Here is a 23,057-nt window from a genome sequence, read left to right as displayed (position 1 = left end):
ATCTTTACCGTGGCAATCTAAATTGTCCAAATGGCACTAACCCACTAGCCGGTATATTGATACGCAACAAACTGGCCACTTCACATTTCCCTGAGCCTTGATTGGGACAGATTGAGTTTCTACATGCTGTACCATCAATGTGTGAATATGCGAGCAAGTGTCCTTTTCCCGACTAATTGAAAAAAAAATAACAATGTCAATTTCAACCTCCCCATCAAATAATCTACTAAGAGAAGGGAAAGCAACCACAACTTATGTCTTCTCCCACTAACTTTATTGACTTCCCACCATCATGTAAGCTAACCCTTTCTAATAAATCTACTCCATAAAAACCCCCTCCAGTATCCCATCCCCCTTATCAACCAAGCACTCAAATATCTCCTAATCTTTCTCCACCAAAACAAACCAGCTGAACCCCATTCCCCAAACATGCCAATCTCTTTCTCTCTCTCTCTCTCTCTCTCTCCCCTTTATTTCTCACATTCTTAAAGAAACCCATACATACGTACGGAACCCGTACTGAAGAAAAGTAATCACAAAAGATGCATACTATTACTCCCATCCCACTTCACTTCGTGCTAGTTAGACTGGAAGCAACGATGAATGGAAGCAAAAGTAACTTCAGAGGAATTTGACAGGGAGAGAGAGACAGAAAAAAGAGGACTGGTTGTAAGAGTAGTAATGAATGCGGGTTGGAAGAAAACACTTGGTACTGTTGCTGAACTTTGGGACTTTAAAAAAAAGTATCTTTTCTGGGATTAGAAGTGGGCTGGAGGGGGTGGAGGAAGGCGAGGATTGGAGTGACTGAAAGTAGGTGTTCAGAATCGTCTCTTTGTTGTGATACTAAAGCTTGGATGTTGCTTGACAAGCGTCAATCCTGACGTATATTATTCTATTTAACGACATAGGGCAACGGATAAGGTCCTAGACGACACCATCACTTGCAAATGATTTACTAGTACTTCAGAGGCATCATTCATATTGGATAAAAAACTATTTACAAAATACAACCGAAATCTACCTCGCATCCATACCCTGTAGGCCCATGGCCTCCTTTGTGGCATCCACCTTCTCCGCCTCACCCTTCTCCCTCAGCGCTACCTTTTCCACTTCATCGAACGACTTGAGCGCTTCGCCATATTGTTCAAACACGCCCTTCCTGTAGCCCTCGCAGATCTTCTTGACGAAACCCTCCTCGTTCCACCTCGCCTCTAGGAAGTCTTCAAACTTCTCCGTCGGCGATGATCGCTGCACACCCCACGCAGCTTTGTAGGCGGCACCGAGGGCGCAGGCATTGCCTCCAATCTCGAGCTTGTAGACACCATCGGAGCCGCCGAGGACCTGACCGGCGAGTTCGGCGATGGCGGGGTTCACGGCGCCGCCGCCGACCATGTAGATGCGGCGGGGTTGTGCAGGGAGGTTACCTTGCGGGGAAACAAGCGATTGCGAACGGAGGCGGAGCGACAAGAATTGTGACTCGAGGATTGCGCGGGCATCAGCCTGGGGAATTGGCCAAGTCTTGTCTTCTGTTTTGCCTTGAGCGGCTTCTGGGGCTACTGGCGATAGCTGGTTGTCCTTGGCAAGGAAGCGCCATGTGCCCGCCTTTACGTTTGGTACAATTTCAGGCCGAGGGAAGAAGAGACCTAGGCGCATAGGGTCCGAAGGCTGTGCCTGACCTAGAGCGGGTGTGGTAAGAGCTGTCTCGTTGAACTTATCCCAGGACTTGTCTGACACGCCAGCGGCCTTGTTGATTGCGTCGCGGATATGCTCACGAGCCAGACCACCGTTCTTGTAGCACAACATGAACATGTACAGTCCAGCAGTCGTGGGGTGGTTCATGAAATGGTACGCAGGGTCGGGTCTGTACTGCGGCGTAGACATGAGGAAGGTTGTCGATGTGCCGAGCGATACAATGGCGTCTGAAGCACGGAGAGGGAGAGCGAGGATTGTCGACGGGTTATCGCCTGTGAAAGCAATGACTTGCGCTGATGATGGGAACCCGAAGCGCTTGCTAAAGTATGGTGAGATGGTACCAAAGCTGGAACCACCATCTTCATAAACCTTGCCCAATTTCTGCTTGAGTTCGTCGAGGCCTCCGCTTCCTCCAGCTGCGAGTGCGACCAAGTCCTCATGCCAGCGTCCATTCTTAATGTCCCACAGGTTCGCACCCGTCACATCCGAGATATCCATCGGGGCCACCTTGCCCAAGAAGATGGATGCGAGGAACGAGGATACGAGAGAGATGCGAGCGGTCTCCTTGTAAGCCTGGGGGTATTTTTCCCTGAATCGGAAGATCTGAGGGCCACTGAAGCGCTGTTGGAGAGGTCAATGGGAAGTCATAAACCCAGAGTTCACGATACTTACGTGGTGAGCACTGCTTCCAGTAGCCAAAGCCAGGTTTCTTGGGTCTCCTAGAGTCTTGTCAAAGGCCTCGCACTGCTTTTGTGTGCTCGCATCCTGCCAGTTGGGGCTGAATGGATGGCTGAAAGCACCCTTCCTCTCTCCTTTGGCACCACCCTCCAACTGCTCAATTAATGTCTTTCCAGAATCAAGACTGCTCAGCAGGGTCTCTGCATTGTGGTTCCAAAAGACAGTGCCGTGCTGCATGCCGGCGCCAGAGATACCCTGGATCTTTGAGAAGTCTGCGCCCTGTTCCTTCAAGCGCTGCAGCACCAGCTCGATGGCTTCAAGCCAAAGAGCAACTGGTGCAAATACCTCGCCCTCATCTGGATTTGTGAGGACACCCTTTTCAATGCCGTACTTGGAAAGGTCTGCGTCAAAGTCGACCTTGGCCTCGTGAACAAGTTTGAGGTCAGAGCCGACGATAATTCCTAGAAGCCGGCAATTGCGTTAACTTAAATGCAAAGGCGGTGGTGGGGTAGCTCTCGCGGGGTAAAAAGTAACCCACCTTTGAGCTGCTGGGTGCTCAGGTCGAAGCCCAAAAACTGGTCAGCCATGGTCGGAGTGCGTGGGGTGTGTGTTGAGCTGCAATGGCGGAACTTGTGGTGTTATGACTTCACTGGGCATTGCTTAATTAGCCGTCAAGTCTCGTTGGTGTTGAGAGACCCTCTTCATATCCCGCGGTACATCACACTTACATACCTTTTTGCCGATGTGGGGCTCGCCTAGCGCCAACTAGGTGTAGCTCGCAACCTAAGTACTCTATCTCGGCGTTTGTATTGTAGCCGCCCAATAATAAGCTACTGATAGGTAGAATCAGGAATGGTTTTTTTTTTCATTGTAGGCTTAGTGGCGACTCTTCTTCGTCATAATAGTGGTACGGTGGCTACTACGACTATGACAAGCTCTTATTGCTCGGGACCCTTGTTTGGAATCAGATCAAGCGTCGAGCTTATCTGGGTTACAATATCGAAGTCGACATGTAAATACACATATACTTCGCAGCATACATAGTAGACAATATCAGTGTTGGATAACTGCCTCTGTCACACCTCAGCGCAGCTGCAGTTTGCCCGCCAATACTAGACGTGTCAGCTACACCGTACTTTGCGGTATGCATGCCACCTGTCTCATCCCATCTAGGGTGCGACAGGCCTATTACCCTATTGACCTTATTCATGTATATACTAGCCTCCATAGACAGATAGTGAATGATCATATCTTCAGTTCAACAATCAGGTATGCTTCTGCTTTGTCCTACCTTGGCGGTTCTTTTGACCGAAGGCCTGGCTTCCGGGTCAGCCGAATCGGCTACTTGAGTGCTAGGTCCAGGCTCCTTTACCAAGACAACCGGCTTACCCACTTACTTTTCATCACGATGACCTGGTATTCCATGCTTGTTGAATCTACTAGAAGTTACTTTGTGCTTGCTCCAATTTCTACAGCATGGAGTCGAATTCACATTTTTCTTCGTTGGTCTACTGACTACACTGAACCGTATTTTATCATCTAGGAATGCAAAACTATTGAAACGCATACAACCATTTGAAACACAATCCTACAACTCAAAAATCCCCATTAGTCCTAGCATCAATATCGCTAGCGGCTCTGCCATCCCCGTCTCCCCGTCCCAGGATGTCCATTCTAAGCCCTCGTATTTAGTCCAACCCCTACTAAATAACCCTAGATGAGAGAGCTGGCTAGATGCCACCGAGGCCACGCAATTCAGAAGCCAACAAATCAGCAGTCTGGATAGCTAGAACAAACCCCAAAACCCCACAAGTTAGAACCTAAACACTGATAAATCACTCACCAAGCAGCAAAGATGCCTGTCCCATTCATTCGATACATCACGAGAGTCTGAGCACACCTGGTCAGAAAGAGTGAGAGAAAGGACCGACTGATGGATAGTCGTGGAACATAAAAGGGCATGAGATTCCTGTCTTGTAAACGATACCAACATCAACCAACTCTCATCGTCACTACTAAATCCTCGTAACCTCCAAGATCAATCTCCCCATCAACCAACCAACCAACCAAAATGAAGTTCTCCCTTCTCATCAGCGCCATCGCCTTCACCGGCGCTGCCTACGTACGTCCCCTCTCTCCTCCCACCACGCCAAAAAAAAGAAGAAAACCCCCTAACACATACCCCCAGGCAACCACCTGCCAATGCGGCGGCCCAGGTACATCCGCAACATCGAGCTGCTGCTCTTCCGCAGGGGGTAAATTTTCAGGAAGTACCTGCACAGTGAGTGCCGATGTTGGATCGATTCTGTCTAGTTGGGTGACGTGCTGTGAGGGCAAGGGCCAGGGCCCCAATACGACATGTAGCGAGTAAAAAAGTAGAAGAAGAGGCCTATTTCTGCAGTTGAAGAGAAATAGGTTCACAGTGGTTAGGTTGTTATGAAACATGAATATATTGTACGTACGAACTTCGCAAAAAAAAAAGATTGATATGTTAGTATGCGAGTGAATTTACAAAAAGTGTACATGAAGACTTTTCGTTGTTACCTTGGATCCTGGCTTCCCGATGCAATATGTGTCCGGCTTTTATTGATTATCTAGCATTGTAATGGTAAGTACCGATAGCATGGGTGATAGCGGTGAATCTACAATACATACCATGGTCGTACTCAAAAGACCCACATTGAACGGGAGAGCTAAAACATATTTGCCGGCGGTGCCTGCATGCAAGGACTTGCATATCACCACTGGCGCGCTATTGGGCGGCGGATAAATTGCAGCCGACACTTCCCCGTTGCTTACTGCTTACATGCTCTCTTTCAGACGCCGATGGGCAGCTAAAAGAGGACAGCTGTTCGCCTGATAAGTCGTGGTCTAGAACAATGGGGGGCCAGTCACGGGGAATCATGGATTTCTATGGATTCGATACATAGTAGTCTATATACGTCCAAGTGCCAAAATGGCCTGGTGTATACCGCCAGGCAGTCTTGGTATGCCCAACTCCAGAACGCCCAGTCATGCATGTCTAGAAGTGTATCCAACTCATTTCCTTCGCCTCGCACCGTCGGTTGTACTGTTGTGATCATGGCTGTGATCATGCTCATGTGCGTGGTCGTGCTTTGCTTCTGATTCGGAGCCCGGCGATACAGTAGTGTCGCCTGGTATGAACTCATCCAAAAAGTCTGGCTCCTTTGCTGTGTTGCTCACGAACCGGACGCGAACCTTCTTTACTCCCCGTACTTGAGCGCCCACCTGTTCTCGAACCGTGTCCTCCACGCTGCGTGTCTGCTCAACCGTCCATGCGCCAGCTACGCCGAGTTCAATATCCATGAGGTAATTCTGACCCGCTTTGACACCTTGGATTGCCCGTACGTTTACTGGCTCAGCTGTGGTTGTGATGCCCTCGAGAGCCTTAGTTGCTGCCTTTCGGACATTGTCCTTCATCTCCTGATCCACACCCACATCGGCCAATTCCAAGAGTGCTTGCTTGGTGTTGCCCCAGCCTGCTTGAACAACCATGAGAGAGATGACCAGTCCACCGACAGGGTCGAGCCATTGTGCGTTGTTGAAGACGTTTGAGCCGGCAATCAGGAGAAGGGCCACAAAGGCCGTGAGAGAGTCGACGCGGTGGTGGTAAGCATTGGAAGCGAGGACGGTGGATTTGCGCTCTTCAGCGATTTTGAGTGCTGCGGAAAGGGTTAGCGCATTGGCCCAGGCAGTGTCGCGTGCGTTGCTTACTCGCTCGGTATAGCCATTCCTTGATCACAATTGAGCCAGCAGCGAGCCAGATGGCATTGATGTTTGGGCCCATACCCTCAATGCCGTGATGATGATGATGGTGGTGTGGTAGCAGCCCCCAATGTTCCGCTACTTCGGCAGCGCCAGGGAAGAATTGCTGACAGAGGGCGATGAGGGCGGTCCAGCCCATGAAGAAGCCTCCACCGAGTAGAATGCCGCTGACTCCCAGCGACCCCAAGCTCTCGACCTTTCCGTATCCACTAGGGAAGCGACTTGTGGGCGGCTTGAGGGACCAGCCGACGGTTGCGAGCGTCATGATGTCGCTAACAAGGTCTGTAAGGCTGTGGATGGCGTCGGCCACGAGTGCTGGGCAATGTTAGTACGGGTAGTGTGGACTGTATGTGTCCTCCTTACCCTGGCTATTGAAGACGTATCCACCAAAGCCCTTGCTGATGGCCATGCCCAGGTTGACATAGAGGCCGACTCTGGTAATGCGCACGCCAGCGTCATTCTTGTTCTTGGACAGCAGAAAGGTGTTGTCGTGGTGATGGTGGTGGTGGTGATGCAGGTGCGAGTGGCCAGCATGTGAATGCGAGTGCGTCGAGGCCGTCATGGTGGGAAGGGAGAGGCTGAGTGTACGGTGTCGGGAGGAGGACGGTGGGAGCAAAGGGGATAGGAGGCCCTGTGCGGCGGGCGCCCTCGTGCGGGTGCAGTGGACACGCGCCTTTGGCCTAGACAGCGGCGGCGACGAATACGCGTAACGTGAGAGGGCGTGCGGTCGCAATGAGGCGTGTGTCGAGTACTCGGGGTGAGCACTATATATGGCCTGGGGCGAGGGTGTGACAGCGCGTCCATGGCTAAAGACACGCATGCCGTATCCATCTCTGCTGACGGTACGCAGTAACATGGGCCGTGGTGGCAGCGGAGGCGCCTCGTGCTTGTGCGGGAGTGCCGGATGCTATGCGGCTGCTCTCTCTCCAAGCCGATTTTGCGCCTCTTCTGCGGTTGCGGTTGGCTGCCGGTCCCGGTCTTGTTCCTGGTCCATCACCACAACGCCTTGTGCGTCAATTGCCGCAATTGTGGGGCGACCCATGCCATCTCGACATGTTCGACTCTACATACCACGACCATGTGCTACACATGTTGGGCAAGGTGTACACTGCCGGTACGTACCACCCCGCCCGCTGCAACGCATGCTCACAATGGGCAATTCAATTGATATACATATGGCATTATGACACGTACCAGTACCAACCCGTCGGCATTCCTGCAGAGACATGGATGGCCCGAGTAGTTTTCGCGGCGCAAATGTACCACCAAAGACACGTATCAGCATACGTACATACATACACTCACTGTACGTCCATGCACGTCCAAGTACATGCGTATGCACCTAGTGCTACCCTTCCGCTCTTCGAAACAGCTCTCCCGCGGTTGCATCGCCCCGCCAGCTTGCCCGCCATCGTCTTCAAAAGCTCCGACTGCGCATCATAGCCTTGGCTTTGCGCCATCTACTCCGGCTGCGTCCGTGCACCGGGCCAGGATCCAGTTCACCACGTCGTCTAGGAACGCTTCTTTATCAGGACTAGGCTCCTCATGCACTGGCAATGTCAGTGTGCCGTCTGTCTTTTGGTTCCGAGAGTATACGTACGGCGATGGTAATGCCCAAGATATGACTTGAACTCCTTGTCCTTGACTTGCAAGGCATCAAATAGTCGCTTCGACGCCGCGTGGCTAGTGATGCCGTCCTTGTCCCCATGCCCAATCCAAATTCTCGTCACGCCACCTTCCCCAGCATTGTCGGGAATCACAATCTTTCCGCTGGATAGAGCATTGGTGCGATCAAGCAGCCCTGCGAGGCCCTCGAGAGTGCCTGTGTCGTGGCAAAGCGGGTCCTCCTCAAATCGCTTGCAGACTGCTGGGTCGCGTGATATGAGCTTCGAGTCCAGCTTGTTGACCATCTGGCGTTTGCCCGCCACTTTCCCAGCCAGCCTGCCAAAGAAGACAGTAACGGCAGACGGCTTGGATTTGGGGTCAAAGTCAACAAAGGGTGACTCGAGGAGGTAGCCACGAATGTGCTTGCGGACCTCGTCAGGGCCACGGGCCGCATAGCACAGCGTCTGGCCTCCGCCCATGGAGTGGCCCATCATAAAAAGGGGCACTGGGCTGGGAGTACTAATAACTGTCTTGATGAAGGAAGTAATGTCGTCGAGAACCTGCTCAGTTGGACCCGTGTCGCCTCGCTCAGACGGCTTCGACACGGATTGGCCCCATCCTCTGCACTGGCTTTAAGGACATAGTCAAAAATAGTGTGGACGCGTACGCACCTCTGGTCAAAGGTATAGACCTCGATGCCTTTGGCAGCGAGTCCGGGGAAAAAGTCGGCATAAGTGTTTACTTTGCTGCCTGTCAGACATCGGTCTTGTAGCAATAGGCCCGTATCGCCTCACCGTGCTAGCCATCATCTGTCAATACTGCCGTGGACGACGTTATCTCAAGGGCGACCATTACAACGTACATCTGAGAAGCCATGGATAAAAACCAGTCTTGCCTTGGGGGGCCCGTCGGTCTGTTCAATAGATTAATGCCGATCACTATGGCGCAGGCTCCACTGTACCCTGAAGGTCTTGGTGAACAACTTCTTGCCATCGGCGAGGGTATGCGTGCCCTCCTCGACAGACATGGCGGCTGTATGCGGGTGGAGTCGGGGCAAACAGGCAAGGCAGGAAAGCCAATGTATAGGAGGTGTAGTTGGGATCTGCGTGGAAACGGACTATTGGGGGCGCTGGGCGATGGCTAGCAATTGGAGCTGCGCTGCGTTGTTGGCATGGCCCCGAAAGTCAGCCGCTGCGGCCGGATGCGTCATAGCTCCGGGTGCCATGATGCCTGGCGCCCGTCAGCCACTCGGCCGCAATGGATGACCTATTACTATACGCACCCAAAAGGTCGCCCAACAAGCTGAATTGCTAGCCATGGGTTGGAATAGCCCAGCATATACGACTATAGTTAGTGGCCGGCAAAGCTGCCGACTTGTACCCAAGGCGTGAAGTCGGCTAGGCTCAACGGCTGCCGTCCAAGCTCCTGCCCGATGGATCATCCTGCATACGCATTGGACCCCTCTTGCTGGTGTCCCCACCTACATTTTCCTCGTGCTAAGATACTTCTTCTTCCTGTTATGAACAGGCTCGCCCGCCGACTCCCGTCTCATCCCTTTCCCTCGCGACTTCTTCCTCCACCGAGAAGCATGCTGGGCAGCATGCCGCAGACACGCTCCGCCAAAGCGATCCTCAGCCATCAAGACCGCACCGCCAACGAACCCCGGGAGAAGGAGTTGCACACTGCTACCCTTACCAAGGTGACGCCCGTCAACGACCGTATCAAACGCTTCGTATTCGAAATCAAGGACAAGAACGGCTTCAACGTATGACGGAATCCATCTCGCCCGCAACACATGCGCTGATGGACAAGTCAGTTCCTCCCTGGCCAATGGCTTGACGTCTTTGTGCCAGACGTAGAAAAGGCAGGCGGCTTCTCCATTACCTCTTCGCCTTCCGAGGCGCTGCCACGAGCGGACCCTGAGCACAAACCATACTTTGAGTTGGCGGTGCAGAAGAGCCCAGACAACCCTCCAGCAGCATGGTTATGGAAGCCAGCCGAGGAAATCATTGGGGGTGAGGTCAAAGTGCGAGTGGGCGGAAGCTTTGTCTGGCCACCACCGTGCCTTGACATGAAGAAGATCAAACGCGCCATCTTCATTGCCGGGGGAGTGGGCATCAAGTAAGTCGCAACTACCCCACACGGATTAGCTGTGCGTCTTCGGAGACTAATTCATATGCACAAGCCCAATGATGTCAATGATGACCTATATAAACCAGAATTATCCCAACCTCGAAGTGCGCTTCCTATACTCGACAAAGGTGCCATCGCGCGAAACAGATCCCAGTGAAGTGCTTTTCCTCCAGGACGTGCTCGACCTCTTCCGCATACCCCGATTCAAGGTGACCAAAGACCGACTTGAGCTCTTCTTCACGGGCACATGGGACGGGTCTGAAATGGGCACAAATGAAGGGGACCTCATACATCCGCTAATGTCTCTGACACTGCCGCAAATTGACTCTGCCACGGAAGTGCCCGTGTGCGCATGGACGCACCGCATCGATGACATAGCTCTGTCTAGCGCAGTAGGCAACCGGAAAGAGGCGCAATCAACCGTCTTCTACGTGTGCGGGCCGCCTGCCATGGCGGACGAGATGGTGGAGTTTATCAAGGCACAGGAAAACGTGGATGCACAGAGGGTGCTGTGCGAGAAATGGTGGTGATGGAACGAGAATGGATTAGAATGGACCAAGGCAAAGATAGTGATAGGGCCGCATGCGGGAATTGTGGGGAAGGCGATCGGGACTTGGGGAGTTTGCATGCGCAGTGGTTCCATGGCGGCAAGCGCTATTGTATGTACGATGCTCACACCATTAACTGTATTTTACGCGCCCACAAAGGCCGCAAAATCGCCATGGCTCGTGATGGACGGGCAGCGTGCTCCACCCTGCAAAGCTTGTTGCGCAACCCGGAGTGCGCATTTTGCTCTGGGCTCGACACCAGGGCTGGGGTCGCCGTCTGGGCGCATGGTGTAGTACGCAGATAAGTATGCCTTGTGGTGGCACAGCAAGCGATCGCTTATGTAGACATGTCAGAGTGTATGTATGCAGTGCAACCCCGCGGCCAAGTGCTCGAGTTCATCCGTCCTGTTATCACGTAGGGTGAGATTGCAAAGCCCAAAACGTCGCTATTAACCCACATTGTGCGGTCGTGAGGGCAGGGATTAGCGCAAGGGACACGCCCTCTAGCTCCCGCTGACGCTGCCGTCCTGCACGCCTGATTCGCCATCACACTTTACGAGCTGTGTGATCGCGCAGCATGCGTGTGCCACTCAGCGCCTGCCATGGCTCTTTCGCCCCTCAGCTCACTACCGCCATCGGCTAGAATGCGGCCTTGGACGCCTGTTAAGAGCATTCCTCGCCCCGGACACCTGGGCGCTGATGCTGATGGCTTGACTGTGCGCCCGCGACTCGACCATCGCCGTCCAACAAGTACCACCACCAGAGACGAGCCGTAGCAGTCTCTCGTCCCCAGCACCTGGTTGCGACGCCATTGCACCACCGCGATCCTCTGCGCATTCGAGCCCTATCCCCCCCACACCCGTCGTCATCCGTCCTCGGCGCGCTGCCTGGACCGCTCACCCCGCCCCGCCGCCATGGGCTTCTTTATATCGCGAACATGGCGACTGCCATCAGTCATCTGGTTCCTCATGGTCTTCGAGCTGCCCTTTACCGTCGCCAACCTGGCACTCTTCGGCATTGCCTCACCAAACCTGTATCGCACCATCTTGTGGAGAGAGGGCGGGCTGATGGGCTTCAACTCGGACCCCACCACCGTTCTCTACTCGTATGCCAACTACCGACCCGTAAAGACGCCCCTCGTATGGAGCAGCTTGTGAGTGCTCGTTCCCATCTTCACATCGCCAGCGTCGCCTAACAACGTTCCAGCAACACGCAATATCATCTTGTCATCGGCGTCGTGTGCACCTTTTTCTGGCTTGTCAAGGCGACTCTATGGCTCCTAAAAGTTTTCTATCCCATCCTGTCCCTTCCCCTCCATATCGCCCTCGCCTGTCTATGGGCATACGGAATCTATGTTCAAACCGCTCCTGACACCATCGATCCGCAACGCGTGAACAATGGACCACCGTGGTACATTACAAAGAACTGCGATATTGTAGACGACAAGAACATCAGAAGCTACTGCATGCAAGCAAAGAGCAGTTTTGCTGTGAGCATCATTATGCTGTACGTCTCCTTGCGCCTGTAAACAAAATGGCAAAACTAACGCAAACCAGAGTAATCTATTGTGTTTTTATCATCCTGAGTGTCTGGTCTCTGATCCCTACCGCCGCTCAAAAAGAGGCACATGCTGTCAGGAAAGCGGAAAAGAAGGCCGAGAAAGAGAAGTGGGAATCTTCACCTTACGACAACGAAATGACGGCCGAGGAGCAATGGCAACACATGTGGGAACTGCAACAACTACCCCGTACTCCCGGCACAATTGGTGGCATGAAGTCGCCCATGACACCACGCACCCAAGCCTTTAATAGTCTGGGTGGTGAAGAAGCGGGGCATGGAGGTTTCTATCCGCCTACGGGGCAGCATGGATGGTACGGCCCGCCGCAGCACGGTGGCGTGCCAGTGGAGACTGTCAGTCCAGTCATGGAGCATGACGAGTACCCATACGGCCATGATAATAGGGGGAAATCTATGGGATGGGGTGGTAACGCGTACTGAGTACCGAGTACTTTTGTCAAGGTGTTTTCTTGTGTTATATTTTGGGACACGGCGTTTGAGCGTGTGCAATTTTGAGATACCACCGGGGGCTTCGTCTTCACTCATTACCGGGATATGAGGGGCACAGAGGAAAAGGATACAAAAGGATCCGTCATCGTTCTCAGGATGTTTAATTGAATGATTATATCATTGTCTTTGCAGAATACTGAGTCGTTGTCATACGTTTAGTGTGACGAGGAACATGTGACACTGCGCGAACGCATACATGCGATTGCGCTACACCTGATGTAGTGCTACTGCACTTGTGCTCCACATATCAACCCTCGCATTTCCTCCGGAGATAGTGCCATCAACCTACCACCTCAGTAACATTGCCTTCCATGTCCGCCAGCCAAGGGAACCACATCGTCTGTGTGGGTGCTGTTTACATAGATACCATCCTGACGTAAGTATTCGCTTCTCGTTTTGGCATGTTTTTTAGTAGCAATTCGCTGAAACAAAAGTGTACGTAGTGTCCCGCACTTTCCAATTGAGGATGAGAAGCTGCGCGCTAAAAGCATCACGCGAAGAAGAGGCGGAAATACAGCAAACAGTCTAGAAGTACTCTCACAAATTCTAGAGCACGATAAAGCGCCTGCAAACCCTCCGATTTCGACAAACTTGCATCTAATGGCAGTACTTCCGAGCGAACAATCTGCAGCTTCCCAGTTCATCTTCGAATCTCTTCCAGGCGTGAACATATCTGAGTGTAGTTTATTCCGAACAGATCACCAGGAAGCCGCCTCCAGTTACATCATCCAAAGTGAAGCAAAGCGCTCGAGAACTATTGTCAGCATCAATGAGCTTCAAGAGATGCAAATCTCTGAATTCTGTCAAAAAGTTTGTGAATTTGCCAGGACGAATGTGGGACAGGTTTGGCAAAAAGCATGGTTTCATTTCGAAGGCCGAATTCCAGAAGTTACACATGCTTGTGTCAAGTTCCTGCGACAAGATTTCCCCCACTTCAGGATAAGCGTGGAGTGCGAGAAGCCTGAACGCACAGAAATGGCAGAGGTTGCAAAGCTCGCCAATGTGGTGTTTTATTCGAAGCTCTGGGCGGAAAAGAACGGATTCACGGATGCAAGGAGCTTTCTTGAAGCACAGCGCGCAGACAAGCAGGACGGCACAATACTTTTTTGCACGTGGGGTTCCGGAGGTGCCATGGCAGTCAAGAAAGGAACTGACGAGTCTTGGGCGAATGTCAAGGCATGGCAACCGCAGAAAGGTGAGCCCACTGAGGTTGTCGATACGATTGGTGCTGGAGACACTTTTATCGCTGGAATGCTCTTCGCTCTTAACAACCATGATGAATGGGTACTGCAGCATAAGTTAGAATTCTCAAATGAACTTGCCGGTCGCAAGGTCTTACAGGAAGGCTTTGGTAATCTGGGCGTCAAGATGTGGTAGGTAGATGGAGGGCAGCCTTTAAACGCTTCCAGGTCAGCCCCCAGACAAACCTTGCATTGGATTCTCGAGGGATGTAACTTGGCACGTTTCCAAGACTTTTGTAGTGCCATTGGTCACTTCTTTTTCAGCCCAGATCGACATTCAAGTGCGGGACGAGCCTCCCGGCGCAGTGTCCGGCATGTTGGAGCTACATCACTAGCCTTGGACATGTTCGACTTTGTGGCGTCTTTACCCCGCATGTTCTTTTAATAGACTGGTTGTACTGGAAGATAAAGGATGCGCTATTTTTGGTGTTGCGGGAAGCTAGTAATTGGAGCTGCGGGGATAATCGCTGGCAGTGATTTGAGCAGATGATGCCCCAAAGTTTTGTACACGGCAAAACGACCGCATTACGGGGAATAACTGGTATTGAAGCGCTATCAAGATTCCGGTAACATGAACAGAATCTGCAGAGTCGTTTGTGTTCAGACTGGCAAGTTGAGACTGAGGGCTAACTGGTATGCTGGTGGAGACTATGTTGAGTTGACGAGCATGAGGCGGCGTCTGGTGAGAACTTGGAGACACTTTAGGTTGAGCCTTAGTACTATTATGATGCCAAAACTTCTCGTATGGCATGATGAAGTTAATGCTGATGTGTGCGTTTTGAGTGGTCAAGATCATTACTGTGCAACACATGTGACAAACTACTTGTTGACACATGAGTATCGTTCCTCCGCGCTACTCGTTACTTGTTCAGGTTTTCTTTCAATAACATCGGCAATCTTCAGAATTAATGTATAGATATCTATGAGATGCACGGGATGTGCGTAGTCGCTAAGGACGAATGCATACATAATGGTTTCGCTATTGGTGCGGCTCCCCGCATCCGCAAGAGTACCTCACATCTGCACTTAAACAAGATCAACATTCGCTCCTACCTTAGTGAGTACACGTCAAAAGCAACCGGACTCACTATAAAACTTAGACCAGTACGAACGTGAGTTGATTTTGATACACAAAATGCGAAGATTTCATATTGTACCTATACTGATCTATTTGTTAGCCATCCAAACCTGCAGAGCAACGACTTCTTATCCCCCATATCAACAAGAGGTGTTTTCATTACTTCCTTGTTTGTATCTTCCTTTTGACTAAGAACTTCCAGAACAACCCATTGGCAATGTATCCTTTTGGTCAACCTTACCCAGATGCCTCCAATGATACGCAGTCGCGGCAGAATGAACTTTGGATGAAGATTCAGCGTGATGCTCACGAGGATGAGATTGACTTGACTGTTCTCCCGTTTGCCAAGGAAGCTATTGGCAGTATTGCAGAACTGGCTGTGAAGCAAGTCGATACCAAGCAGTTTGCATTTCAAGGAGCGAAGCGGATAGACGTGCATACACAGTGAGTTGTTTCCTCTTCTTAGATTCTTTGGTAGTCTAAAGAAGATAGACTAATATGGAAAATGCATCTTCAGTCCTATACCTGACTGGTTCCGAGAACTGGAGTTGAATGCAGCAGGTCGTGCAACGCCCTCTTGGACTGTGCAAGACCACCTTAAGTTTATGGATGAACATCAAATAGTACACTCAGTTCTTTGCGTCTCTACACCACAGGCAAATGCGTTCTTGACTGAGCTGGATGAAGACTTGAGGAAAAAAAAGACGCTCGCGCTAGCCAGACTACTTAACTGCTTCACTGCAGAGCTTTCCAGGATTTACCCTGAGCGATTCAGTTGGATGGCCATCATGCCACTACCCAATGTCCAAGAGTCAATCACAGAGTTGAAAAGAATGTTCTCAATGAAAGGACAAGAACCCATCGGCGTCGGCGTACTTACGAACCACGAAGGCCTGTATCCCGGCGACACAACGTTCGATCCGCTATGGGCCTTTTTACAGAAAAGAGCAGATGAAGAAGGAACAAGAGAAGTCGTCTTCGTCCATCCCACCGAACCCATCATCAAGCTCGATGACGGACGCTTGATAAACTCGCGACCCTGTAAGCCGTCCCTTCTTTCCTTGCACCACCACAACGAAGAATAAACAAACAAGACAGTCTGAACTAACAAAACCTCAACACCAAAGCTCCGCTCCGCTCCGGCCTCTGCGAATTCTACTTCGAAACCGCCCGCGCAATCTCCAGTATCACCGCCTCCTCGACCGTCCTCACCTACCCCCGCCTCCACTGGCGCATCTCCCACGGCGCAGGCGCCTTCCCCGACATATCCGAGCGCTTCCTACTCGGCTTTCCCAACATATCCTCCGCCGCACGACAGATTTACAAATCGCGGTTTTGGTACGACAGTGCAGGGCCCGTGTGGCCCATGCAGATTAAAGGGTTGACCGAGGGCATGCAGGTGCCGGTGAGTCAGATGGTGTTTGGCACGGATTACCCGTATGGGATTGGGTTTTGGGATGTTGGGGAGAATATTGCAGGGCTGGCGAGGGTAGAATGGTTGGAGGAGGGAGAGAGGGAGAGGGTGTTTTGGGGGAATGCGAGGGGGTTGTGGGAGGGGAGGATTAGGGATGTTGGGGGGAGTATGAGATAGGAGATGGAATAAAGTGGATGTGGATTTGGACCATGGCCGTTTGAATGAATATGCTGAGTTTGAATCACATACGTATCGATTTGATTTCCGAGACTTTGTTGGGGTGACTGCCAGAGTCCTTGCAGCACGTGACTGAGATTTTCATTTCAGTTGCGTATGTCCAGATATTTCCTATTTCCAATTTCCAGGAATTCAGTGCGTTTTTCTAACAATTCCCTGATAGTATCTTTTAAGCCACTTAAGATTCAAAGGTTCGGTTAGCCGCGGTTGGGTTACTAGCGTGCGGAAGCGGGTATTGTCAAGTTCTATTCATGACCCCACTGTGACATCCGCCACACTCACAACCAACACTACTACGCCTTTGTATACGAAGTCGATACCGCAGTGCTTCTCATCATGTGAGAAAGTCCTCTTAGTCGATAACAAACCCACAAATGCATTAGGCGCAGAAAACCAGGCGAGGCGCCTGATAAAGCCTTGATGAGGGAAGAGCTGAATCTTCGATCGCGCTGAGGCGTGGAGACAATTGTAAGTATAAATAATCTCCACATACGCGATAGTACTCTGCACCCCACGACATTGGAGCCTAGCTAATATATCCACTCAGGGACAGGGTGCATGTCGCAATTTTTTTTCTGGGAGGCGTCGGGCGCGATGGCCCGAAACCTGCGCGACGAATCGGGGTATCGATTCGAACATCGCCAAGGCACATCATGAAAGAGAAGGTCAAGATGAAACAAGAGCTTATCAGTCGTCATGATCCGATAGAATCTATACTCGATCCGATCCACCAGCCGAGACCAATTGCTATGATCTCAACTTGTCGTGTTGTTCGGCAAACGTCGATGGGATGACGTTGATGACAAAAGCCCACAACATCGGTTGATTTCCAACCAACACATACCTACCAACTGCCCGAGCATAGACGTCTTCAAGCCTGATTCCTAATACTGCCCCCAGATGATTGGCGAGGATGCCTTACATAACGCTGGCACGAAGAGTTTTGCTCCACCATTGCTAGCGCGAATTGCGTGATCGCACGTCTTCACCCCCAGCTGTGGCACTTTGCGGAGATTGTTACAAAGCGGTTTCCGATGGCGGAGCTGGATATAATTCTCCAGCCCTGCTTGCCTTCTTTCCTCCAACATCCAGAACGCGACGCTTGGTAACAGGATTTTCTTTTGGGAAGCCTTTGTTAGATACCAATTCATAAAGACTATCCACTTGTGGCTTCTCTGCACGTGCCTCTATCGTTAGAATCCCGCCACACGTCGTCTTCGAAATGTCGTCACCAGTCTTCAGCAACGTCGAAACTTACAAGCACGCCACCATCCATGAGGAGTCTGGTTATGCTTCAGCCGAGTCGAGCCAGGACGGCCTGCAAGAGATCTTCTTCACTAGACCTCACTTGAAGTTCATCAATGCTCAGCTGGCTAAGCTCGAGCCTCAGGGTGAGTAACGGTCTTTCATCTCGTCCAAAGTTCGTCCGGCTAACATTGGGCTAGACATCCTCCGATGGTGCATTACATCTCTTCCTGGACTTTTCCAGACTACTGCTTTCGGTCTCACTGGCTTAGTCACTGTGGACATGCTCTCAAAGCTCGACGGACCCCTGAAGCACAACATTGATCTGATTTTCTTGGACACTCTTTACCACTTCGATGAAACGTACGCTCTGGTTGACCGTGTTCGGAGACGATATGGAACCCCGGTCCATGTTTACAAGCCTGCTGGTTGTGACAATGTAAACGACTTTACTGCCAAACACGGAGATAAACTGTGGGAGACCAACGATGAACTCTACGACTACGTTGCCAAGGTCGAGCCTGCGGAGCGTGCCTACTCTGAGCTTCAAGTCAAGGCTGTCTTGACTGGTCGTCGCCGCAGCCAGGGTGGAAAGCGTGGCGACTTGGACATTGTCGAGGTTGACGAGGCTGGACTTATCAAGATCAACCCCTTAGCTAACTGGACATTTGCTCAAGTTAAGGAGTACGTTGACGCAAACGACGTACCTTACAACGAACTTCTCAACAAGGGTTACAAGAGCGTTGGTGACTGGCACTCAACACAACCTGTTGCTGCTGGAGAGGACGAGCGATCAGGAAGGTGGAAGGGCAAGAACAAGTCTGAGTGCGGTATCCACAACCCCAAGTCACGATATGCTCAGTTTCTTCAAGAGCAGGAGATGAAGCGACAGAACGAGGATCTTGCCAACAAGCTGCAACAAGTCTCGTTGGCAGTGTAATGTTTCGGTCCAGAGCGTTCGTATTTTCGTTTGTTGTACAAATCTGCATTAGCATGGGCGTTTGGGTTTTCCGGGTTTAGCATACCTAGCATAGTATGTAGCGGCAGGATTTGGCTGGGGTAGTCTGGAACACCCCCATTTTTACGGCATTCAGATCCGATTGTATGCAATTGGAGCCGAGATATGACCGGTGTAGGAGCCGATAGAGTTCTTTTACGAATCAGACGAGTTGATATTTATGATTACTACCATGCTACTATTTAACTATGACACAAGTAGGGAAGTGGCTTGAAAAAAAGAGCGTGAGAGGAATACGGATACTGCATATCAGTGGACCCTGCAACCCTCTGCCCCAGGTGCGCGCAGCCTGTCATTCTCGTAGAGCGACATGTCCGAAGTTGAGACCGAAGCTACGCGGGCCCTCTTTGGCTCCGCTCTCACGTCACTTCTATTACTTTACGCAGTGGGAACAGTCAGTGTGATAGGCTCGTACATCGCGCGAAATTGCGCAATCGGTTCCAAAATCTGCCGACCCATACAAAACACCCGCTTTGAAGCCTAGTCTCTGCAGCAGAGAATTCCCGAGAGAGGCCAAGGTCAACAAATGGGAGCGTGGAGCCTGAAGTAGCCGTGGTTTGTAGAATAAAAAGCTCGTGGTGCCCGTTGCCGCTCTCTGCTCCTCAGTCGCGCATCGTTCTTTTTGAGTGACCCCAGAGTCCCAGATAATTAGTACCCTTTTTGGTTCGACATAGTCAGGAAAGACTCCAGATCTTGTCGCATTACTATCCCGCAAATTTCTACCCCAGGATTATCCTTTTCCCCTTCCAGATCTCTTGCGGAAATGGCAAACACACCCCATGGTTAGTTGCTTGCACAGTTTTTCTGCTGGCCCAAGAGTTGCAACAGACGCTGACCAGGCGCGTCTACTACAGGCGGCGTCCTCAAGGACCTGATCGCGCGCGATGCGCCCAGGCGCAAGGAGCTTTTCGAAGAGGCTGAGAAGCTTCCCGCAGTTGTTCTGACCGAGAGGCAACTTTGCGACTTGGAGCTTATTCTGAACGGAGGTTTTTCGCCTTTGGAGGGTAAGTCGTCATTGTTTCGCGGGGCAACATGCGAGGGGCATGCAACATTGCCCCTCGTGTTTGCCCTGTTTGCACCACCAGCACGGCACGGTACCTAACAGCATTATGTAGGTTTCATGAACCAGAAGGACTACGATGGCGTCGTGGCCAACAACCGTCTAGCTGATGGCAACCTCTTCTCCATTCCCATCTGCCTTGATGTCTCAAAGGAGACCATCGACGAGGTCGGCCTCAAGCAGGGCGCCCGCATTGCCCTCCGCGATTTCCGTGACGACCGCAACCTCGCCATCCTCACTGTTGATGATGTATACCAGCCAGACAAGGAGAAGGAGGCCAGGGAGGTTTTCGACAAGGACAACGATGTAGCCCACCCCGCCATCAAGTACCTCTACGAGACCGTCAAGGAGTACTATGTCGGTGGTAAGGTCGAGGCCATTGACCGCCTGGAGCACTACGACTATGTCGGTCTCCGCTACACACCTGCCGAACTGCGTCTGCACTTTGACAAGCTTGGTTGGTCCAAGGTTGTTGCTTTCCAGACCAGGAACCCCATGCACCGCGCTCACCGTGAGCTGACTGTCCGCGCTGCTCGTGCCCGCCAGGCCAACGTCCTCATCCACCCTGTTGTTGGCCTGACCAAGCCTGGTGACATTGACCACTTCACCCGTGTCCGGGTCTACCAGGCGCTGATGCCCCGCTACCCCAACGGCATGGCCGTACTTGCTCTTCTGCCCCTCGCTATGCGTATGGCTGGTCCTCGTGAGGCTATCTGGCACGCCATTATCCGCAAGAACCACGGTGCCACCCATTTCATTGTTGGCCGTGACCACGCTGGCCCCGGCAAGAACTCCAAGGGCGTTGATTTCTACGGCCCATACGATGCCCAAGATGCCGTTGAGAAGTACAGGGACGAGCTCGGTATCGAGGTTGTTCCTTTCCTCCAGATGACCTACCTCCCTGATTCGGATGAGTACAAGCCCAAGAACGAGGTTGAGCAGGGTGTCAAGACTCTTGACATTTCTGGAACTGGTACGTCCTTGTGGTATCTGGGTATAGAAGGCAAATGACTGACTGAATAAACAGAACTCCGCAAGCGTCTCCGAACCGGCCAGGAGATTCCCGAGTGGTTTTCCTATCCAGAGGTTGTCCGCGTGCTCCGCGAGTCTCACCCTCCCCGTAGCCAACAGGGTTTCACCGTCTTCCTGACGGGCTACCAAAACTCCGGCAAGGACGCCATTGCCCGCGCCCTCAACGTAACTCTCAACCAACAGGGTGGCCGCTCCGTCTCCCTCCTCCTCGGTGAAACCATCCGCAGTGAGCTCTCCAGCGAACTCGGATTCAGCCGATCCGACCGCGACAAGAACATTGCCCGCATCGCTTTCGTAGCTTCTGAGCTCACCAAGGCCGGTGCTGCCGCTATCGTCGCGCCCATTGCTCCCTTTGAGGCCTCCAGACAGGCGGCCCGCCAGACAGTCGAGAGGTACGGCTCTTTCTACCTCATCCACGTTGCCACACCCCTCGAGCACGCGGAGAAGAACGACAAGCGCGGCATCTATGCCAAGGCTCGCGCTGGTGAGATCAAGGGCTTCACCGGTGTCGATGACCCGTACGAGATTCCCTCCAAGCCTGACCTTACTGTCGATCTGTCAGTCAGCAACGTCAGGACAGCAGTGCATCAGATTGTGCTGCTATTGGAGAGCGAGGGTCTCTTGACCCAGTTGTAAGAAGAGAGAAAAAAAGGGACCGGACAGAAAAGTAAAAAGTGGTGGATCCTTTCTATGTTTTTTGTTTTGTTTGGAAATATATGAGCGATCATGGGTCAATTTTTTTTAACGAACCTATTTTTAACGAATTTTGTTATGAGCTTTGGGACTCCCTTTTTTTTGGAAGGGGTTCATGGATGCGTAGATTAGACGCATGAAGATGGATGATATTACTAGACTTGAGGTTTAGAATGATTTGATCAATATTTGGATTGATTTGATGGCATGATGGTTTTGTTTTGACCATGCTGCTTGAATACATTTTTTTTCCCTAAAATCTATTCATCTCTTCAATGTTTAATTATAGGTACAGTGATGTACAAGAATACAATCCACCTTCACAAAGCGCGAGTCACATTTTCCCTCGCTTCCTTCTCCCTCTTCCTTGCCTCCCTCTCCGCCCTGCGCATAGCCCTCAGATCCGGCGGCTTCTCAATCCCGAGCCGAGTCCTCAATTCATCAATATCCGTCTCAAGCTCCTCCTCCCAATAAACATTAATCACATCGCCACTCAACGCGCCATTCCTAGCCGCCCACGGCCCATAGACATCCCAGAAGCGGCGCCACTCGGCCTTCTTGAGCGTAAACGCACTAAAAACGGCGAGTCCCGTCATAGGCAGGCCCGTATTCGCGAATTCAAACGCCTTGAGGGCTACCTCGCCCTCGCGGAAGACAGGGAGTCCCACGAGCGCGTGGTAGAAATCGTGGCACTCACGGTACCGCTGCATGACGTATGCGCATTCCTCGTCGTCGATAAATTGTACTGGCGCTCGTGTATCGGGTGAGACGCCCTCGCGGTCCAGCCACGCGGCATATGCATACCCCAGTGTATTCGGTGCGAGCTTCCTTAGCCGCGGTATATCGAGGGATGTGGAGGTTAAGCGCGGTCGGTCGCGCAGGATACGGCGGCCCGTGGGGTGTAGCAGCATGCGATCGCGGAGTTTGTAGATGAAGTAGGGTTGGGCTGTTGCTTCGCCGAATGAGGCGATGAGATCTGAGCAAGTTTTTTGTAAGTTGATGAGGCAAGGGCACGCAGATTGGATTGCTCTGTACCTCCTCGTCTTGGATCGAGAAAACTGCCGATTCCGGAGCCCAAGGCGAGACCGAGGCGCTCTAGGCGTGTCAATGGGATGTGGCCCTGGTAGTTTGGTGGTGGGCGGTTGAGGACGGAGAAGCAGCGGAGCGATTGGGCATGTTGTGACAGGGTTTGAGGGGTTGGTCGCACGGTCAGCTTTGGGAGCTGCTGTATTCGTACATGTCGAGCCATTGGGCCGTCGCCAATGTGTTGGCAATGGCTGTTGTCTTTGGAGCTTTGGATGTACATCGGTATGACATGATAGAGGGTCTTATCGATAGCGTGCGCCACAGGCACCAGCCACATCAATCACGCTATTTATGACTTCTTTGCGACTCATCAGTGCTTGAAAACACTTTTGCAACAAAGGTCTCTTCTTCGCCTGGGCTGACCTGAAAGAGTGGGTGTTATCTGTTCAAAGATTAGTTGGATCAGCTTCTCTTCATTTTTGCTCGACAACCCCAGACAAGTAA

The 23,057-nt window shown here is 51.8% G+C and overlaps 10 protein-coding genes across 10 annotated transcripts; 6 read left to right on the top strand and 4 right to left on the bottom strand.

Moving 5' to 3' along the window:
• Window positions 1-961: 961 nt before the first annotated feature.
• On the bottom strand, window positions 962-3,002 carry PSV08DRAFT_225234 (uncharacterized protein). Its single transcript, XM_014228160.2, has 3 exons — window positions 2,909-3,002; window positions 2,365-2,831; window positions 962-2,313 (listed from the first exon to the last, which is right to left on the bottom strand). Exons 1-3 carry the CDS (start codon window positions 2,955-2,957, stop codon window positions 1,018-1,020), a joined length of 1,812 nt encoding a protein of 603 aa, XP_014083635.1. The 5' UTR covers window positions 2,958-3,002; the 3' UTR covers window positions 962-1,017.
• A 2,249-nt stretch (window positions 3,003-5,251) lies between these two features.
• On the bottom strand, window positions 5,252-6,876 carry PSV08DRAFT_402699 (cation efflux family-domain-containing protein). The gene is made up of 3 exons (XM_014228159.2): window positions 6,520-6,876; window positions 6,106-6,471; window positions 5,252-6,053 (listed from the first exon to the last, which is right to left on the bottom strand). The coding sequence occupies exons 1-3, from the start codon at window positions 6,716-6,718 to the stop codon at window positions 5,410-5,412; spliced, it is 1,209 nt and encodes a 402-aa protein (XP_014083634.1). The 5' UTR covers window positions 6,719-6,876; the 3' UTR covers window positions 5,252-5,409.
• Window positions 6,877-7,311: 435 nt separating this feature from the next.
• PSV08DRAFT_204504 (Alpha/Beta hydrolase protein) lies at window positions 7,312-8,869 on the bottom strand. Its single transcript, XM_066092045.1, has 5 exons — window positions 8,723-8,869; window positions 8,620-8,674; window positions 8,433-8,502; window positions 7,757-8,382; window positions 7,312-7,706 (listed from the first exon to the last, which is right to left on the bottom strand). Exons 1-5 carry the CDS (start codon window positions 8,786-8,788, stop codon window positions 7,594-7,596), a joined length of 930 nt encoding a protein of 309 aa, XP_065948881.1. The 5' UTR covers window positions 8,789-8,869; the 3' UTR covers window positions 7,312-7,593.
• Window positions 8,870-9,254: 385 nt separating this feature from the next.
• PSV08DRAFT_363125 (uncharacterized protein) lies at window positions 9,255-10,596 on the top strand. The gene is made up of 3 exons (XM_014228157.2): window positions 9,255-9,526; window positions 9,578-9,882; window positions 9,947-10,596. The coding sequence occupies exons 1-3, from the start codon at window positions 9,281-9,283 to the stop codon at window positions 10,422-10,424; spliced, it is 1,029 nt and encodes a 342-aa protein (XP_014083632.2). The 5' UTR covers window positions 9,255-9,280; the 3' UTR covers window positions 10,425-10,596.
• Window positions 10,597-11,137: 541 nt separating this feature from the next.
• PSV08DRAFT_204501 (uncharacterized protein) lies at window positions 11,138-12,640 on the top strand. The gene is made up of 3 exons (XM_014228156.1): window positions 11,138-11,595; window positions 11,649-11,948; window positions 11,999-12,640. The coding sequence occupies exons 1-3, from the start codon at window positions 11,357-11,359 to the stop codon at window positions 12,438-12,440; spliced, it is 981 nt and encodes a 326-aa protein (XP_014083631.1). The 5' UTR covers window positions 11,138-11,356; the 3' UTR covers window positions 12,441-12,640.
• Window positions 12,641-12,800: 160 nt separating this feature from the next.
• Window positions 12,801-13,886, top strand: PSV08DRAFT_392157 (Ribokinase-like protein; the record flags this gene model as incomplete). Its single annotated transcript, XM_014228155.2, has 2 exons — window positions 12,801-12,885; window positions 12,953-13,886. The coding sequence occupies exons 1-2, from the start codon at window positions 12,821-12,823 to the stop codon at window positions 13,884-13,886; spliced, it is 999 nt and encodes a 332-aa protein (XP_014083630.1). The 5' UTR covers window positions 12,801-12,820.
• Window positions 13,887-15,114: 1,228 nt separating this feature from the next.
• PSV08DRAFT_371935 (uncharacterized protein) lies at window positions 15,115-16,419 on the top strand (the record flags this gene model as incomplete). Its single annotated transcript, XM_014228154.1, has 3 exons — window positions 15,115-15,272; window positions 15,346-15,869; window positions 15,956-16,419. The coding sequence occupies 3 exons, from the start codon at window positions 15,115-15,117 to the stop codon at window positions 16,417-16,419; spliced, it is 1,146 nt and encodes a 381-aa protein (XP_014083629.1).
• Window positions 16,420-17,391: 972 nt separating this feature from the next.
• Window positions 17,392-18,907, top strand: PSV08DRAFT_225226 (uncharacterized protein). The gene is made up of 2 exons (XM_014228153.1): window positions 17,392-17,870; window positions 17,925-18,907. Exons 1-2 carry the CDS (start codon window positions 17,702-17,704, stop codon window positions 18,662-18,664), a joined length of 909 nt encoding a protein of 302 aa, XP_014083628.1. The 5' UTR covers window positions 17,392-17,701; the 3' UTR covers window positions 18,665-18,907.
• Window positions 18,908-19,334: 427 nt separating this feature from the next.
• PSV08DRAFT_46860 (uncharacterized protein) lies at window positions 19,335-21,659 on the top strand. The gene is made up of 4 exons (XM_014228152.2): window positions 19,335-19,524; window positions 19,597-19,746; window positions 19,858-20,775; window positions 20,830-21,659. Exons 1-4 carry the CDS (start codon window positions 19,506-19,508, stop codon window positions 21,468-21,470), a joined length of 1,728 nt encoding a protein of 575 aa, XP_014083627.1. The 5' UTR covers window positions 19,335-19,505; the 3' UTR covers window positions 21,471-21,659.
• A 119-nt stretch (window positions 21,660-21,778) lies between these two features.
• PSV08DRAFT_307166 (coenzyme Q biosynthesis protein Coq4-domain-containing protein) lies at window positions 21,779-22,809 on the bottom strand. The gene is made up of 2 exons (XM_014228151.2): window positions 22,563-22,809; window positions 21,779-22,503 (listed from the first exon to the last, which is right to left on the bottom strand). The coding sequence occupies exons 1-2, from the start codon at window positions 22,774-22,776 to the stop codon at window positions 21,848-21,850; spliced, it is 870 nt and encodes a 289-aa protein (XP_014083626.1). The 5' UTR covers window positions 22,777-22,809; the 3' UTR covers window positions 21,779-21,847.
• Window positions 22,810-23,057: the final 248 nt, after the last annotated feature.

Source organism: Bipolaris maydis, assembly GCF_028858645.1.
Source record: "Bipolaris maydis strain C4 unplaced genomic scaffold PSV08scaffold_9, whole genome shotgun sequence".
NCBI lineage: Eukaryota > Fungi > Ascomycota > Dothideomycetes > Pleosporales > Pleosporaceae > Bipolaris > Bipolaris maydis.
This window is presented reverse-complemented; position numbering and strand designations above follow the sequence as displayed.